General features: G+C 32.7%; 3 protein-coding genes and 3 non-coding genes across 6 annotated transcripts; 1 reads left to right on the top strand and 5 right to left on the bottom strand.

Moving 5' to 3' along the window:
* Positions 1-986: 986 nt before the first annotated feature.
* Positions 987-3,481, bottom strand: LOC114167474 (60S ribosomal protein L28-2-like). Its single transcript, XM_028052565.1, has 3 exons — positions 3,270-3,481; positions 2,829-2,992; positions 987-1,392 (listed from the first exon to the last, which is right to left on the bottom strand). The coding sequence occupies exons 1-3, from the start codon at positions 3,415-3,417 to the stop codon at positions 1,252-1,254; spliced, it is 453 nt and encodes a 150-aa protein (XP_027908366.1). The 5' UTR covers positions 3,418-3,481; the 3' UTR covers positions 987-1,251.
* LOC114167993 lies at positions 1,714-1,805 on the bottom strand. Its single transcript, XR_003600591.1, has one exon. It is a non-coding gene; the product is annotated as a small nucleolar RNA R24 (small nucleolar RNA).
* LOC114167994 lies at positions 2,053-2,144 on the bottom strand. Its single transcript, XR_003600592.1, has one exon. It is a non-coding gene; the product is annotated as a small nucleolar RNA R24 (small nucleolar RNA).
* LOC114167995 lies at positions 2,415-2,505 on the bottom strand. Its single transcript, XR_003600593.1, has one exon. It is a non-coding gene; the product is annotated as a small nucleolar RNA R24 (small nucleolar RNA).
* Positions 3,482-4,797: 1,316 nt separating the features above from the next.
* On the bottom strand, positions 4,798-9,998 carry LOC114166744 (uncharacterized protein At1g51745-like). Its single transcript, XM_028051533.1, has 3 exons — positions 9,311-9,998; positions 7,190-8,250; positions 4,798-6,369 (listed from the first exon to the last, which is right to left on the bottom strand). Exons 1-3 carry the CDS (start codon positions 9,499-9,501, stop codon positions 5,273-5,275), a joined length of 2,349 nt encoding a protein of 782 aa, XP_027907334.1. The 5' UTR covers positions 9,502-9,998; the 3' UTR covers positions 4,798-5,272.
* A 3,270-nt stretch (positions 9,999-13,268) lies between these two features.
* Positions 13,269-18,225, top strand: LOC114166519 (RWD domain-containing protein 1). The gene is made up of 11 exons (XM_028051266.1): positions 13,269-13,489; positions 13,673-13,738; positions 13,863-13,930; positions 14,491-14,524; positions 14,703-14,772; positions 14,917-14,974; positions 15,207-15,335; positions 16,978-17,069; positions 17,384-17,462; positions 17,662-17,740; positions 17,816-18,225. The coding sequence occupies exons 1-11, from the start codon at positions 13,483-13,485 to the stop codon at positions 17,896-17,898; spliced, it is 765 nt and encodes a 254-aa protein (XP_027907067.1). The 5' UTR covers positions 13,269-13,482; the 3' UTR covers positions 17,899-18,225.
* The last annotated feature ends 360 nt before the right edge of the window (positions 18,226-18,585 follow it).

The raw sequence follows: 18,585 nt of genomic DNA, 5'->3' as shown, positions 1-18,585 counted from the left end.
ACAAGTTTAATTAGTACGTTGTAATATTCAAATTTATTTTTCTAATTTTCTTCCTTTTGTCCAAAAAGTAACTATTTAATTATTAAACGAAAACAGTATCTTTTAATTGTGTATATAAAATAAACATTGCGGTACATTTTTTCAGCACAAATCATCAATGACAAGAGGAAATTTGTACTATTAGCATAGACCGCGTTAACTTAACTAAGACAAATATTAGAAGAACGGTAGATGATTTTATTATTTGAGAAAATTCAAAACAAACATTTTTTTAAATGCCAAACTCATTAAGAAAACAGGAAAGAGGTTGAAAGCAAATAATTGATTTGTAATCAAAATGTTTTTTTAATTAACACTAAGCAGCAGAAGGTTTAAGACTACCGTGATGGTCACGCATGGACAAGCCAGTCAACCATGAGGCCTGACCATGATACAACCAAATGCTAACGACAGACATCAACATAGAACATTCATTTATAAATAAATGTAACAACTGAAGGTAGGTGATTTTATAGTTTCTAGATGTTTACTTTGTTATTAGATAAACACTTAATATAGAAAATAATTTTTTAGTAATTAAAAACTATATACTTAGTTAAAAAGCTTACAAACAAGCTCACTTGTTCCGTTAAAACTAAAAATTAAAGGAGTAACTCAACTGATTTTTTTATCTTACATAGTTATTCTTATTTTAAAGCATTGTGATCTATACGTGCGAAAACTTGCTTTCACAAAAATTGCCATCTTTTCCTGCAACGAAATGGCAAAATCTTTCTTTGCTATAGTTTCTAAATCAAACCCACCAAAGGTCCCCATTTTTAAGGTCATTATCAAATCAATATTTACATCATAAAGAACAACCATTTGTGCAACTGTGTTGTTTATAATGTTTCATTAACCCCAAACCTCGAGCCAACTCCAGTTTAAAGTTCTAAACAAATTACGTTCTTTATCAGCGTGAAGAATGAAAAGCAAAAGTAAAATTATCTTTCTAAATATGGATTTTAATGCAAAAGACAAGCAATGAAAACCAGCCACTTTATCAGCTGACCTTCAAGCAACAACCACGATTATACCATGAAACAAATAAAGGTGAAAGCTATGAAATACTAGTTCAAGTTCATATAGAATCCTTCATAAATAATTGCATATTCCAAAACAACTCGGGAAATTTAGACAGGAGTTCTAAAATCACAAAAAGTGGGGCAAAAACGAGGGTTGAATGCAAGTTAACTCGGTCTCGATTCCCTTTCACTTCCTACCAGAGACCTTCACGGCCTGTCTGTTCCTCTTCTTGACACCGGACTTGGCAACTTTGAGACTTCTGTTAACAGCACTCAACCTTGCAAGGGCGGCATTCTTAAGATCAGGCCTGTAGTAATTATCCGCAACCTGAAATTTGTTGTATTGTTTTAGGTAAATGAAATCCGATAAATGTAATATACAAGGTAATAGAACAAAAAAAATTATTGGCAGCAACAACTAATAAAATACGAGAAACCATTAAGTATTTAACATTAAAACCAAATAGAGCAAGCAGTACAAGACGAAGTCGGTTAAAATTTAAGAGTAAAAGCAGTACTATTGTCAATGCAAAAAACTCAAATAGGCTTGACTCATGGGAGCAAGCAAATTCAAGCGAACAATAAAAATAGGGTTAAGATTTCCTCTGTAACTACGAAATAAATTCAATAATTAATTCCTGAATGATAAAAAGCTCAGAAGCCAAGCGTAACATGTATATTTCATTAAAGAACCCCAAAAATAAGGATTCTTCTTATATGTTAGAGCCTCATCACCGCTGCTGAGTGTGGCTGCCAAAAGTCCATAAAGGTACATTGGCCAACAAATACACACACACACACCAGGTATGTCACCTAGTGACTATGCAATGACCGAATAAAAATTAAGAACAAATTCCATTTGCCTTTTAGTTACATTAGAAGCAAACAACAATTAATTGAAAATAAAGCAAACAAGAAGAAACATATATTTGATGAATTGAATCAAATTCTCAGAAGAATAAATTAATGAATGAATTCCAGAGTGATCGAAGCTCAGAAGCCAAGCGTAACATGTATATTTCATTAAAGAACCCCAAAAATAAGCATTCTTCTTATATGTTAGAGCCTCATCACCGCTGCTGAGTCTGGCTGCCAAAAGTCCAGAAAGGTACATTGGCCAACCAATACACAACAATCAACAAATACACAAACACACCAGGTTTGTCACCTATTGACTATGCAATGACCGGATAAAAATTAAGAACATTAAGAACAAATTCCATTTGACTCTTAGTTACATTAAAAGCAAACAACAATTAATTGAAAATAAAGCAAACAAGAAACATGTATTTGATGAATAGAATAAAAATTCTCAGAAGAATAGATTCATGAATGAATTCCAGAATGATCGAAGCTCAGAAGCCAAGCGTAACATGTATATTGCACTGAAGAACCCCTAAAAAGGGACTCTTCTTATATGTTAGAGCCTCATCACCACCACGGGTCTTGGAAGCAAAAGCCCCAAAAGACATTTGTTTAGCGCACAATGCGCCCAAACCAATACACAATAATCAACAAATATATGGGCATCAATAACATAAATCTTCTTTTCATTTATGAAAATGACACCAATGTTGCGACCTTAGAAGTTTTCATTCACTGACATTACAGAGTAAAACGTCTAAGAATACAACAAGAAGGACGTTAAAGAACGAAATAGTTATAGAAAATAGCAAACGAATCAAGCAATAACGAATTAGAACGAGAAGATCATACAAAAAACATACAAACCACAAAGCTTTAAGCTACATTTTTTTTATTTACCTGATTTTCAACAGCCTTTGCCATCCTACGGAACTCCTTCTTCATAACAGATTTGTGGAGCAACGAAGCAGGTTTGTTCTGCTTCTTTGTCTTTGTTGTAGCCAACAAAACAGACAGATCCTTACCAACAGGCTGAATGGTAACAGTTTTCTTGTTTGACAAACCTAACATGCCAGTGAAAGAACATATTTAACTTCAAACCATTGAAACAATGTGATCCAATGAATAAAAGATTTATTAGACGACGCAAACTCGGTGATCAACATACATAAACACCATTTTAGAAGTTTCAGAATTCCAATATATGCCCAAACTCTACCTACATACCCAAATCTTATAACTTGAAAAGAAGAATTAGTTTTTCACGTACCCAATTTCAAAGATCAAAATTATCCATTATTTTCCAAACAAAAGAAAAATTGGAGAGAGCGAGCAACATACCAGAGAATTTGAATGAATTGAGGTTGTAGAGATTGTTGGACTCTCTGCTGAATTCGATGCTCTGGGTGCCTCTTCCAAACTGTTTCACTAGAAAGGAGTTGTTCTTCTTCACGATCTCCCACACGAGTTGCCCTGGAACTGTCGCCATTTGCTCCTTCTACCTGCAACTCACAACTAGGGTTTTGTGTTAGGCTCTGTATTTATATAGGACAGTGAAGAAACCCTAAGTTTATTAAAATGAAGAAACCGGGTTCGGGAGTTCGACCCATTAATCCGTAAACAAGATCCGTGAAGTGTTGGTTTGGATCTGATTCACATAGCCCATTAACAATATTAATTTATTTTACGAAGATAGATTAATAAAAGTCTTAATCTTATTCTTCCTTATTTCCTTTCGTTAAAAAAAAACAATAATAACCACTGCTCTCATTGAACATAATTTTAAATTAAATTATTAGTATTAAAAAATTATTGATAATTTTGTCATAGAGTAAAATAAAATTCTTGAAATCTAAGCAAATTCAAACATATGCTAAGTAACTAATTATTTTATTTAAATTTTAAATACAAGATGAAATTAAAACAACGACGTGATCCGAACATGAATTATAATGAACCAATTTGTTTAAATTTGATATAAGTACTTTTTGAAAAGTAAATAAGATTTACTTATTAAAATAAGTTTAAAAATCCTATTTATTTTTAAAAATAAGTATATTAAACGCAGAAAATGATTTATTTTATTAAATATATACAAACATACCCGTCCAACAACTATCTCTCTTTTAGGATTGTTATATCAATTAAAATTAATATTTTTCTGATCTTGTTTGCAATTTTAGTTCACTGATATAGATTACTCATTGTCATAAACAGTTATTATTGGATCAACAGTTTAGTTAAACATGCAATCTCTGAAACAAGATTAGTTATTGTCCTAAATTTAATTGTCATAATTTATTAGTTTTTTCAAAGTAAGTTTTTCAGCACAAAAATTCCATCCGAAAACTGACATAATTGATGAATATAATTCCATATAAAATACTTAAATAAAAAGGTAAAATGTAACATAAGTCTAAATTGTTTTATTTACATTGTTTTTCCTACACAAGTTAATGATATATAATATATTTGTCAGAACATTTTATGAAGCTTTGGTGGCTGAGACACTTCATTCCATCAATTGGAAAACCATGAAGAATAAACACGAACAGTTGCAACAAGAAAGACCAGAATTAAAAGCACAGAACAGTTGCAACAAGAAAGACCAGAATTAAAAGCACAGATAAACAGTTTTTGTTCTAGAACTATCAATATTCAAACATCGTATTGTAGTACAACAATTGTTCTCTTGTTTCTTTCACATGTTACTTAACAACTGGTTAAATACTTATTCTGATGAAAAAGAACACCAACAATAAAGAATAAACATACAGAGATGAAAGATGAGAATTTGATGTGGGGAAGCTGCATATGTATTGATGTGATAACAAGTTTGCATACAGAACACAATAAATTGAAATGGGGATTGATCCAAATGTTCTCATAATTGCATTTTTGTTTGTTTTTAGCCTTGTAGGATTCATAGAGGTGACTTCGACAGAAAGCATCGAGAGTCCAAATCCAACGTGAGTATAAAATGTGGTTATTGAACCTCCGTAACATCCTAATTCATTACTTTTTAAGAACCTAATATCAGGTAAAACACCTGATACTAGACCATCCCTCTTTACACCTCATCCAATGTTACATTATTTACAGAGCCAAAGAGAAGCCTCAGATGATTTAACACCTACAGTTCTACATGAAAATGGTCTTCAACTTGTACAGAAGATTCAACCTTCATGGCAGAATTTGTGGGGCTGCAGCAAACTGTGCATATAGTTAAAAGAAGTAGATGATAACATTATGGTCTGCAGAAGTAAACCAAAATCTCTCAAATTTTACCAAAGAAGCAACTATCCGCACCACCATTCATTGTAACTCCTTCCCAACAACACAAATCATGGGTTGGTCGATGATGTTGGTAATGCCCGGTGCGTAGACCGTGCTTGACCACTCACTGCTTCATTTATCCTACTGAACACTACTTTAAGGGGAATGCAAGCTATGACAGGGCCCTTGAGCTTATCTACCACTGGTTTTCTCTCCTCTTCTGACTGTTTGTGACCTGTCAATGAAGACAACTTCCGAATCTTTTTATTCATCAGTCCGGTTTTTTTCATCCTCGACGATTTAGGCGAAAATCGTGTCGAATTCTTGGAATGTATTCTTCCGGTTACCAAGTTTGGCTTGGCCATGCAAAAGACATCACTAGCTTCCATGTCACATCCACTGCCACTCAACATTTTATCACAATGACCCTCTTCAAGAACCTCAACTGTCAAAGGGTGTCCAATAAAGGCTTTTCCATTCAGTTTACTCACAAGAGAAACCAAAGGAACGTGTTGTGGCCGGTAGCTGGATTTAACTTCTAGCTTAACATCGTATAATGAAGCATCAGAACAATAGTTTCTTCCAGGGAAATCTGCCATTTGATATCTGGAGTTGACAGTGAAGCGTGAATGGCGATAAGGAAGTAATCTTTGAGGTGTGAGAGATCCATCAGGTGATAGCTTTGCCTCTGTTGTTGTAGCCTTGATATGCTTGTTCAAGTCCCGAAATCCTTCTAGTTGGCCTTCTGCAACAGGTTTGTTTTTAACTTGAGAATTACAATTGTATGAAGTATGCAGTGGATCCATTCCATTCCAATCAACTTTTGAACCAGCACCCTTGTAAGAAGTTCCATCTGAATTTCCTATTCCTGGCAAAGAAGCACTAGATTGGTGGTCTGTGTCCGCATATTTTCTTGAGATATGTTTTATGTTTTTACTTGTATGTCTTGAATTCCTTTTTCCTTTTGACTGCCACTTTGAACTACCTTTGTCTTGTCTATGGCCAACAATATTGTGAGCAGCAGCAGAACTGGTACAACCAGGTTCGTTCTTGACCTCATCTCTCAGTGACACAGCTTCACATTGACTAACATTACAAGATTGTTGTCCCAATGCACTAACTTCAGGCTTGTCAGGTGAACAAGAAACCAAAATGGGTGACAAAGCTGCCAAAAGAAAACACAACAGTGAATGTCAATTATTGAGCTCACATCTTTTCAAACCGGTACACACAAAAAGGTAAAGTTGTAGTACGGCTAAATTAAAGAACTAGAGAAAAAATATAACTTGCAATATTTTATAGCTTTCAAGTCTTAACGAGGGTTCTATTGATTAAATATAAAACGGATAGGAATAGATATGCAAAACACAAGGAAAGGAACACAATCACATATAAAACTAATATATTTACACTTACACTACGGCTCAGTAATGCAACTTTAAACAATCAGTTTGCACACATAATATTGGGACATAAGCAACAACCATGAAAAAGTACACAAAAGCAACTGACAGTGGGGAAGGGGGGAAATTATACACATCAGATAAAACGGTTTCTGAAGAATGAGCAACACAAGTGCCACTTGCTCAAAAGGTCAATGAATCTCTATTCTCCTTCCAAAGAAGCCAACGATAAAACCATGCTTCGACCTAGTTTATTCAACTGTTCTAATTAATATGTATGATCACTGCGCCTCTTCCAGGAAACACTTACATTTCCATCTGTTTCTAAGTTATTTGTTGTGGCTAGGGCCTCACAACACAAACTATTTGGCATGCTTTCACAACATACCATCTAAAGGCCTAAATCTATCTTGAAATTAAAAGGGAAAATTAAGTAATGGAGAAAAAGGAAAGAAAATTTTATCAGTCAGCGAGGGTGGGGGGATCACAAACTGCAAGGCATTTTTGATGAAAATTGTAACCAGGGGATCACAAACTGCAAGGCATTTTTTATGAGAATTGTAACCATTATATGTGGCATACCAGGAGTGTGTTTCTCCTCCCCAAGATCCCCAACAAATGGCACATCAAATAGTTTATCAGGAGAATCTTTGCCAACTAGTGCTGGTTGGTCAGAAGTTTCTTTCTCCTTGACCCCATGATTGATTTGTGAACCATCATCTCCACTACCATGGTCAGGAACAATTGATGAAGTCCCATTCTCACAAGCAGCCTCAGTACTATCTGAATTATGTGTTGCCATTGGAAAAGTTTTCTTTGAATCATTAGAATCTAATCCTGAAATTCTTCCATCAGTTACCCCACATAGTGGAGAACTGTTTGAACTGGGAAGCTGATCACAAATGACAGGAACTGACACCATGGCTGTACTCTCCAGAACTTTAGTCAAGGGCCGGCGTCGATTTTTCCGTTTCAAAAACTCGTGAACATTTGCCACTTGTGATCTCTTCCTTTTCAATGTTGAAGAATAACCTTTACCACCATTTACAGATGTTCCATTTGACAGGCAGTTCCCTGTGGTAGAATTGTTGAGTGAAGCACTAATGTGTTGACCAATCTCAGTTGCACCTGTAACTTGGACCTTTTTCTTTGATACTACACCAATGCCCAAGTCCTCAAGTCCTCTCATTCGCTTGACTCCTTCAGATCCATCGTCTTCTGAATCATTAGGTGTTCTTCTCCTCCTTCCTTGCACAGAATGCATCTTTAAAGAACCATTGTGATTTGGCACTTCAAAAGAAATAACAGATTGTGACATTTCTGGGGCTGAATTAGAATTGTCATCAGAGTCACTCAAATCACCAGTCACATCTTCAGAATTAGACATGAGTGGTAATTCCTCAGCTGACTCTCCATGTTCACTACCAGGTTTATCTAATCCAGAGCACAAGCTTAATGATTCTTTGTCCAGGTGAGCACTCTCTAGTTCAAGAGCATGAAGAATGGCATCTTCCCTGCGAGCATACTTCACTGCCTTCTTGTTTGAATTAGCAGCCGATGCCTTTGCCTTCTCAATGCATTCATCATACTCTCCACAGCGAAAAGCTTTTACCCGCTTTGATTTTTCAAGATTATACCAATCCCTATATCACAGAGAAGTTTTTCTCAAAATCAGACTTTATACAAATTTAAATACACCTTAATAACTCAAACAAATTTGAGAAAGTCAACTGTATTACACAAGCTATAGTTTTTTTAATATAGTGACAACAAATCAAATTTGAAGTTGCAGTGGAAAATGGGTTAAGTTCCCAACTAACAAACAGGTTATAGTTCTGCTGGACAGGAAAGCCACATCCAAAATAGTGGTGACAACAACCAATTTCTTAAACAGGTCTAGTTATTCTGAAAATCTGTCTGTAGCCTATATGGCCATATAGGAAGTAGTCATCATAATTTTCCTCCAAAAGACTGTATCGTTCAACTTCACATTACATTCCGGATGCATGACACCCTGTACATTAGATCCACTTATCTCAACAATAGAGAAAACAACTTTATAAGTCCCACTCTCATCAAAAGAAGTTTATTCGAAAAGACCTTTTAATACCTCTTCCACCTTTAATACCTTGTACAATTTTAAGTAGACCAATAATATTCATTTTCCGGTTTTAAAAGCTCCACAGCTCAATGGCTTAAAAATTTCTCAGCTAATTCTGGGGAAAAACAAACCCTCAATAGAGAAGATGAGGTAACATAATTAAGAAGCTAAAAGAAAAACAAGTTTATCCTATAATAATAGGAACCAGAACTACCTAGAAAATCACGTTAAAGCAATGGTCCACATCGATGGCAAAAACCAACATCTCATTAAGGTTACAGAAAAACTTGTCCTGTGTATCTCGAATTCCCAATTCCCTTATCAACCAAAAACAGCTCCCCTCAGACCACCCAAAAGAAAAAACATAAAAAATTCCAATGATCAAACCAATATTATATGATTCATATCATGCAGCTACAACTCCAACACCTTCTAATTAAGGATGAAGATAGATGGGAAAAAAGTTCAGACATGAATACAAGTAAAAACATTAAAAAAAGTTGAGTAGTTAAGGACGAAGATAGATGGGAAAAAGGTTCAGACATGAATATAAGCAAAAACATTAAAAAAAGTTGAGACAAACAAAAGAAGAAGGGACTGACACGCTTGCATCCTCACGACCTAAGAGCTTGACGGGAGTACCCGATCTCGGAGAAACCAAGCAACTCTCCGACAATTCGTGAAGACCCAATATCCGACCCGGCCACCAGGACCCATTTCTTCGCCGGACCCAGACCAACCCACCCACCGACGCATCGATTCCGTTCACGTTCGACTTTCCCGAGCTACCCATTTGAAAAGGAAAAAAACCCTTAAACCCTTTTCCCTTCTTTTCTTAAAAAGAACATATCAATCCCAACGCGCCATCATTGCAGAGGTACCCAAGTTGAGAAAGCGCCGAAAGGCCTCACTTTTGCGCAAAACAGAAGAAACCCAGAAAGACCAAGAGGCTAAAACCCCATTAGAATTGGTAATGGTGCATGCAGGTAGAAAAGGGTGAAAGATCTAGGAGCTGTGAAGGAGAAAAGGGCGAGGAGGGATCTAGCTTGAAAGTGAGGGTTTTTTACATTCCATGAGAGGATGGTGGTGGTCATCCGTGGCAAACACAGAGGGTACGGACAGCATAGAGTGAGTAGCAGTGAGTGAGGAAGAGAGAGAGAAGCGGTTTCTTTGTTTCCGTGAGAAAGAGAGAGAGAAAGGGGTTGAGAATTGGGGTTGTTGTTTGGATCAAAACGTGACATTTGGTATCTTTAGGCGATGGCCCATTACACATTACACTACAGAAACAGGGAAGAGAGGCACTGAGGCGATGTGTTCGTTTTTGGTGTTTTGGGTTTTTTTTTTTTTCTTGAGAAAAAATAAAAAAATTAGTGTATCGTAGTACAGGGTTTGTCAGGTTTCACCTGTGTTGTCAGCGTTCGTGTATTTATTATCGTTTTCATCTTTTCAATGTTTTACACTTCTATGTGTGATTTGTGAGATATTTAGGTTTTTAATCACTCTGTGTTTTTTTTTTTTTTTCAGTTTAACACATTCAAATCTCAATTCATCTTCTCTTCTCCTTTGTTCTGCTTATGGTTTTGGAAAGTGAAAAATCTTGGTTGAATGAAGTTACAGCTAACAAACAAGCATACCAAAAGAGAAAAACATGATGGATGAAAAAAAAACATGTTAAAAATTAAGTAAATAGATTGAAAAACGGTTAAATATATTTTTTTCCTCGACTTTTATAATTAATTTTAGAATTAATCTTTTCCGAAATTTTAAACTAATTTAGTATTTTATTTTCTAAAATACATAAAATTAGTATTTTTAATCAAATTTTATTAACTTTATTTGATATTTAAAGCGCATTTCACAATCATATCTGTCTTAATATTAATACCAAAATGTGTCAAATAATATAAACAACTCAAATATTGAAATACATACAAAATATTAAATGTTATAAATAATATAAATAAAAATTTCAGGTAATTAAGTTTTTATTGTTAGTCTACTATTTGTTGTCATCAAAACGCAAACCTAAAGAAACTTGAGCAACAACAAATAGTTTTAACCTTTTATAAGAAAAAAAAAAAGTGGATAAGTGGTTATTTCAACGTACAAGAGTCGCTAAAGTTCTATTAATCTTAGAAAAATGTATTGCATATTAAACAAATGGGTATAGTAGTATGACCTTGTTGTTGCAGGTAGATTATTGATGTTCTATGCCTTTTTGATGCAATTATTTTTGCATATTAATAGTTGTGATTAATGTCTTTTATGAAACATTCATCCAGGGTATAAAACGGGTAGATTTTTCATAATATTTGTGGTTATTTACTAAAAAATGGATTAAAAGTGTGAAGAAACTTCTTCGTAAGATAGATGGTGGAAAGATATTGATTATATATATATATATATATATATATATATATATATATATATATATATATATATGGCACATATATATAATAATCTCTACAATTTTCATATATTTTTTTATTTTCACCTCCTAAATGTTTTATTTTATTTGTCAAAACCATAAAATTGTAGACATGTTACATAAGTTAATTGAAAAGATTGTATTATATTTTTGTATTGAAAATTGTGTTCACACATAATGTTACAAATTATGTCACAACTCCAACCAAATATTTATGTTAGTTATAGATCGAATTGTTATTTTTTTACAGTTATGTTCACTTTTAAGATGAACTTAAGAGAAAATAAATCTAAAACGATCTAAAAATGAAGTTTGTGTTATTTTATTTTAAGAGATATGAAAATAAAAGTGAATAAATTTAAAATAAAAATTTGCAAGAGATTGTATGGATGTGATATATAAAAAAATATTTTAATAAATCAAAATGTAAGATTACAATTTTATCCTCATACTTGAAATAAATATAAGATAAAATATTATTATTATTATTATTATCAATAATAATATTATTATTATTATCAATAATAATATTATTATTATTATTATAATATTATTATCCCATAGGTTAACAAGATGATAATGTCACTACACTATGATTTTTGGATGTCATCAAAAGGTATTTAAGTGGAGTTATTGTGTTGCAAGCAAAGTTAGTAAGTAAATGAAAGCATTTAAAGTCATGAGCTATATAATTTAGGAGATGCCATCCTAAGTTATTTTGATATACATTTTCAAACACTTGCACCAATACTTAGCCATGAAATTAACTTAAATGCACTGTGATTAAATTCTCAGAGTATTAAAATATTAATTGTTAGTATACACATGTTCCATTTCAACTCATGGACAAACTTTCTGGTTCTGATAATCTTTGAAAGCTAACTTCCACTATAAAAATTAGGATTGATACTACTAGATCATTATAAAGTTAAGTTTCAGGAGTCTGAATTGTTTATTGAACTTTTTATGTCTTTTATTGAACAATAAAAATATATTAATATTTGTGTATTATAATTCTTTTAATATATTTTTAATCAACAAAAACAGTATCAATATATTTGGAAGGTACATTAGAAAAAACAATACAAAGATATAATTGAAATTCTAACTTTCAACATTATCATTAGATACATTGATTTTCAAAAATATTTACATACACTTTAATCTCCTTTTGTCGCCTACATATCCACAGTATGTAAGAAATTACCTCAGTTTTGACTACTTGATATGTTAAATTTTTGTTAAAACAATTTTTTTGATATATTAGATTTGTTGTTAAAACATAAAAATTCAAATGAAGATGTAACAAAAATTGTACAAAATAACTACGGCCTAAATTATTTTTGTCTCAAATGGACAAGATTGATGATATATAACAAACTTCATTCAATCAAATTATACAAGTATGATATCAAACTCAAACATTACAAACATTTTTTATGGACAGAGCTGCAAACTCTTCTCATACAATCTTTTATTGACAAAACTGCAAACTTGATATACAACTATCCAATCCTCCCGTACACACATAAGAGATCTATTGAGCTGTGATAATAACTCTAAAAATAATTTTTTTATAACACTACTATTTTCTTCTTTATATTACTCATGTAATATTTTTGTTATACTCGTTCGAATAGACAATTCTTTATTTTAAAGAAAATTTCAACTAAAGCAAGAAAGCTATTTAAAATCCAAAGATTTATAACAAAATATTCAAGCATAATCAAAATAAAGTATGAGTTTAAATAAGTTGAGATGATAACTTGTTTTCAATATCCCACAAAGATTGATGACACCAACATCATAAATAAAGAAAAGAAAATATAAATATTTAGAATGATCAATAATTCACCTATTGAAAATTATTATTATACTCCGACTATTATGAGGTATAATCAAATTTTGGAATGATGATGAAGATAAAAAAAATTAATTTAGAGATAAGATGGAAAAGAAATTGTTGAAAAAAAAGGAAATATATATAATAATAATAATAATAAAAAGAAATAAGATTTATTTAAAAAAAAACATTTGCTTGTTCACAGAGAACTAACATTTCAGTTTTTAGTGAATAAATAATTATTTTACAAACTTCTTTAAATTTAAAGAATAAACTATCTCCGTGAACATAACAAGCTCAAAAACGGAGGGATTAAATCTCGTTACTGGTCGAATCACTCGTCAAAACGTACCGTTTCAAGGGAAGCAGTGTTTCAGTGGTTAGGTTTCTCTGTGCCAAGCTGCACCCTCTACACAGTGCTATTTCTAGTTCTAATGCTGCCCTGACGTCGCTTTGCTATTCCAATTCTATCTCTTCACTTTCACTCACATCAATTTCCAACCATGACTGGTATTTCTTTGATCTTAATCTTTCTACTTTTTCCCTCTTTCTAGTTTTTCATTCCCAATTACATGATATGTTAATTTTTTCTATGGGTTTGGATGCAAATTGATTATTCTATTATGTTTGGACTCTGGGTAAATTCCAACACCGTTAATTAGGACTTATTTGTTGCCGTGTTTCGTTACACAGACTTCAAACAAGAACAAGACATGGAGATTGAAGCATTAGAAGCTATACTTATGGATGAATTCAAAGGTTTTTTTGTTTTTATGTGAATGATATTTGAAGTATTTGTACATTATTATGCCAATTTACTTGGCATTCGGAATTTTTTTTCCACTGAGTAAAAAGGTTTTATTTTTCGTTTGTTCCATGGTAGAAATACACTCTGGTGAAAGTGGCTTAAATACTTCTAATCGGTGCTTCCAAATAAAGGTTGTTGCGCAGGTAAACGTTACTCCTCTTAGTATGGTTTATCATGTTTCTTTATGTTCTTCTTGGAAGTGTGTAGGGTTGGTTTGTAACAGAACAGAGTAGTTTTTGTTAGATTCATACTCCATATAGCTGGCCTCATTCTTACCTGGTGGGAAGTTTCTATGTTGTTGAAATTAATGGCATGGATAACTTCCTTTATGCAGCTTACTTATGATGGAGACATTTGGTGTTTTGTGTTGTTCTAATCGATATATTTGGAATATTAGTTTACTTTCCTTTTTCTATTTAGTGAATTTCTTCTCTTACTGAAAAGAAGAGAAGAAAAGAGAAGAACATGTTCAACCCGATGGCACTAGTTGAAATTAATTGGAATAATATTAGTTTCTTCTTTTGGTTAAATGTAGCTTGTTGTGCAAAGTTTCCTGTAGTTTTAGCTTTAGGAGATTTAGAAGTTGGGTTTATTTCCACTCCCCCTGACTGATGCAATACATAGGGAACTGAGACGTCTTCCCAATCAAATAACTTAGCTAAACCCACCCTTATATTTATCTAAATACTGTTCATCTGTACAGGACGACGATACTGATGGGCCAATAACTAATCCAGGTTTGTTTTTTCTTTCTCTTTAGTATATTTTCTTTTCCATGTTGGTGTTCAGTTTGACTGAACTCGTACTTTAGAGTTTGGAATATCTTGTTTTTCTTCCCAAGATACTGCTTTACTTTTGGATGGAGATTATTTACTGCATAATGTATGAAGGACGCATTTGATATTTTTGTTTCAGCTCAACTGGCTTTGATATTTTCACACACAGAAAGATATCCCGATGAACCTCCCCTTTTAAATTTGAAAAGGTTATTGCTATTATAATTGTGTAATATTTATTATATTTTTGGTTGTCTGTCCTGTTAACTTCATGTGCATCATGATGTTTTCGTTTCATTTTATTTAACACTAATATTATGATATGATTTTTTTGTTTTCATTTATATTAACAGTTTGCAAGGAATACATGTTGAAGATCTAAGGATTTTGAAAGAAAAACTTCTACAAGAGGTAGTCATTTGCAATGTAGTGTTAATGTTTGATCAGATATTGTCTGTGTGTTATTCTTGCACTGGTTGTTATTCAGATTGAAAGACATGTTTATAGCCACTATAAATTTAATAGGTTTTCAGGGATTAGTGAATTTTCATTTTGCACAAGAACTGATGGTTATGCAACTCTAGATTTGTGCTGGATTCTGTCTAGGTTATGGATATTTTGATGCAAAACTTGTGTTCCACAGGCTTCTGAAAATCTTGGTATGGCTATGATATACACACTTGTTACCTCAGCTAAAGAGTGGCTGTCTGACCGGTTCTGTCAAGACTCTGTTGATGGAAGTACTGAAGTAGAAGAGGCAGCCAAAGATGATGTAAGAATGTTGTCTGTTTTGTAAATTTCTTTAGAAATGTTAGTTAGTGTACTTGAATTGAATTCTTTTTTAGAGACTATTTCGATTATCACTTATAGATATAGTCTATAATTATTATAATTAATATTATGATATGTTTTTAGTTTTGGATGTTGGATATGCTGGGTGAAAAATAGTTTTAAGATGATATATTTCATTTGAATCGTCTAAAGTAATACATTTTTTTATAGTAAAATTACGATAAAGTTGGTATAGATTAAGAAGTGATTTGTAGGAGTTGGCTCTGCATTTAAATTAATCAATTCAATTGTTGGTGTTAAATTGAAGAACAGAAGCTGGCTAGAAAATAGTTTCTCAGCTTTTCTTTTGATTGTAAACTTCAAAATCTTGCTAATTTGGAAATAACCTTTTCCGTAATAGAAAAATTTAAAATTATCTGATTTTCACCAATTTTACCAAACAAGAGAGAATAATGTTACAAATATTTTTTTTATGAGAACAGATTATAATATCTAAAATTTATCTAATCCAAACACGGATCTAGTTGAATGCTTTCTACATTTCAAGTGCACAAATAGTGTAGTTTTTTTTTTTTCATTTACTTTTGTATGTCAGTTAGCTGCAAAGCATGAATTAGTGCACATGAGAAATTGTTGGAATTGGATATTATCCAATATGGATACACTTATGTAGAGAGTGTCAAGATATATAATAAATAAATGATTCAACTTTAGAGTTCAGATATATATAGCTTGGATGGAGTAAGTTAACATGATATGGGAGAATACTTAAGCTAATACGTGTAGACCGGTGAAGATTCTTGATAGGACATCAATGTCAGAGAATGGTAATTTGATCCCTTTAAACACTAATGAGAAATAAATGAGATTGCTACAAGCTTACAATTTCAACAAATTTTAAAAGCATAAAAATGAACTTCCACATACGAAAATAAGATAAGAAAGTAATTGAAGCTGTAATTCTTGTTATCCCTAAAACGTTTTAAAATTGTTATTGTTACACACTGACTATATTTTAGGCTAATGTATGCTTCACATATGTATCCTATACTTTTAAGAAATTTCTCTATCCCAGTTATTAAACTTAAAATTCATGGCTCATTAATTAATGAGTAATGCTAACAAGATCGCTGTTGCTGAATGTTACGCTATCTCCAATAATACTTGTACCTTGCATCTGGTCAGTGAAAGATATTATATTAGCTTAAATGCCTAGTAGCTTCCTATGTTTTTTATTATGAAGGAAAATAATCATCTTCTCTGTAATATATTGCATTCAATAATCACTAGTGTTCATTATCCTATGTGGTAGATGTTTTCATTGTTTGATTTCCTCCTTTGGGATTGTCACAAAAGCTTTCCCACTAGATTGCAGTTAGTAAATGATCATGTAGAATTATAGACTGGACATTCATTTTTTTTTTTGTATAATTACTTGTCTATTAATGTTATCTAAAGGATTTTCCTGTAGTTCTTAATTATCATATTACTCATTGTAGTAACTGGATTCATTTTAGGATGTCGTATTTCCTCTGCAATATATTCTTTTTATAATTTTATGCATTTGCTTATTAAACTGTGTTTTAAAAGCTCCTGATAATTTTATCTATCTAACATTTTAGATAGTGATACCCCACGGAGAACCAGTTACTGTTGAAACATTTTTGGCATGGAGAGAAAGGTTTGAAGCAGAACTAGCATTGGAACGAGCCAAGTAAGCTCCTTTTAGTTTTTAAAGTCTTTTCATATCCACAATTTTGAAAGACAAAGGTTTTCTGTTGGCTAATCAATGTTCTTCACAAGTCCATGTGATGACACCTGATTCGTGATTATCTGATGGGGTAGAAGACAGGGGAAAGATAATGGGGGGTGGGTGGATTATAAATTTGAAATGTAGAATTATTAACGAGTTACTCAATCTCTTACCCAAGTTCTTTTTATTCATGAGTTCTAACTGGAAACTACTGAAAATCAATCTAGTGTAACTACTTTCCTTTTTAATGCCAAATCAATTTGTTCTAATTTCAGGCTAATGCCCGAATCTGTGCTCACAGCGCCTAAGGAAAAGAAGCTCAGTGGTAGACAATGGTTTGAAAGTGGAAGAGCGGTACCTTCTTTTCCTAACTATTCTTATTCGTACCTAGTTGTCCTAAATTAATATTTGTGGTGTTAACGTTTTCAACTCAAGCGAATTCTCTTAAAATTCCACTTGGTTAATGGATCATGTTTTGTAGAATCTACTTCCCATTATTCTCTTAAATTTTTGTGAACATATAAATATAGCAGCTGTTTTTGTTCATTCACAGAAAGGTGTGGCTGCTGTCAATGAGGAATCTGATCTGGAGGATGAGGAAGATATCGACTTCGATGAAGATGATTTTGAAGGTACACTTCTCATTCTTTCTGTTTCTTTGAAACAAATCCTCTTAGTTTGTAAGTGTTGTACGTTTGTCTCAGCAGATGACGATGAGGAGGATATGCTTGAGCATTATCTGGCTGAAAAATCTGATTCATCAGCACATTCTTCCAGGAGAGCTAGTTAAATTGAATATGCTGCTGCATATCCGGCAGAGTTTTACAGTTTGCATATCTGGCAGAGTTTTACATGTTGCCTCTCACTCTGAGGGAGAGGGAGTTTCTGCCATCTTTCTAGAAGTGGGTGATTTGGTTTATTATGATATTATCAGGTACAATGCAAAATGTTTGATGTGTGATATTCTATTTCACATGCACCGCTTTGATATAAAAGAAATACTTTTTGTTTGTAGTCATCATCCTTGAATTGTATGGAATCAGTGTCTTATGGATAAACAGCTTGATAACTCAATTTGATGTAGAACAAAATAAGATCAATTTTGTTTCAATGGTTATACATCATGAATGAAATACGAACCTCTTGGCCAATTTGGTCGCCTGAATGTCGTCACCAGAGTAAAAAAATATTTAGCATTACATTTTATTTTTAACCACTTAACAAGACAATTATCAGGAATGCGTTTTACCATTGAGATAATAGCCTATCTTGCGTGTCTCCTGCCAAGGCTCGTTATGCCAACAGCAAGAGGCATTTGGCCTTTATCTTTCTTTCATCCCATCCATGATGTTATGTGTGAGGTGAAAAAAAAACTCCTTTTAACGTCTTTTAACTAGGATAATAAGTTGATGAATTTAGTCTTATCTCATCGGTGAGTAAATGAACATTTCTAACTTGTCCACGGTAGCACTTTTTA

The sequence above is a fragment of the Vigna unguiculata genome, chromosome 10 (assembly GCF_004118075.2).
Source record: "Vigna unguiculata cultivar IT97K-499-35 chromosome 10, ASM411807v1, whole genome shotgun sequence".
Classification (NCBI taxonomy): Eukaryota; Viridiplantae; Streptophyta; class Magnoliopsida; order Fabales; family Fabaceae; genus Vigna; species Vigna unguiculata.
This window is presented reverse-complemented; position numbering and strand designations above follow the sequence as displayed.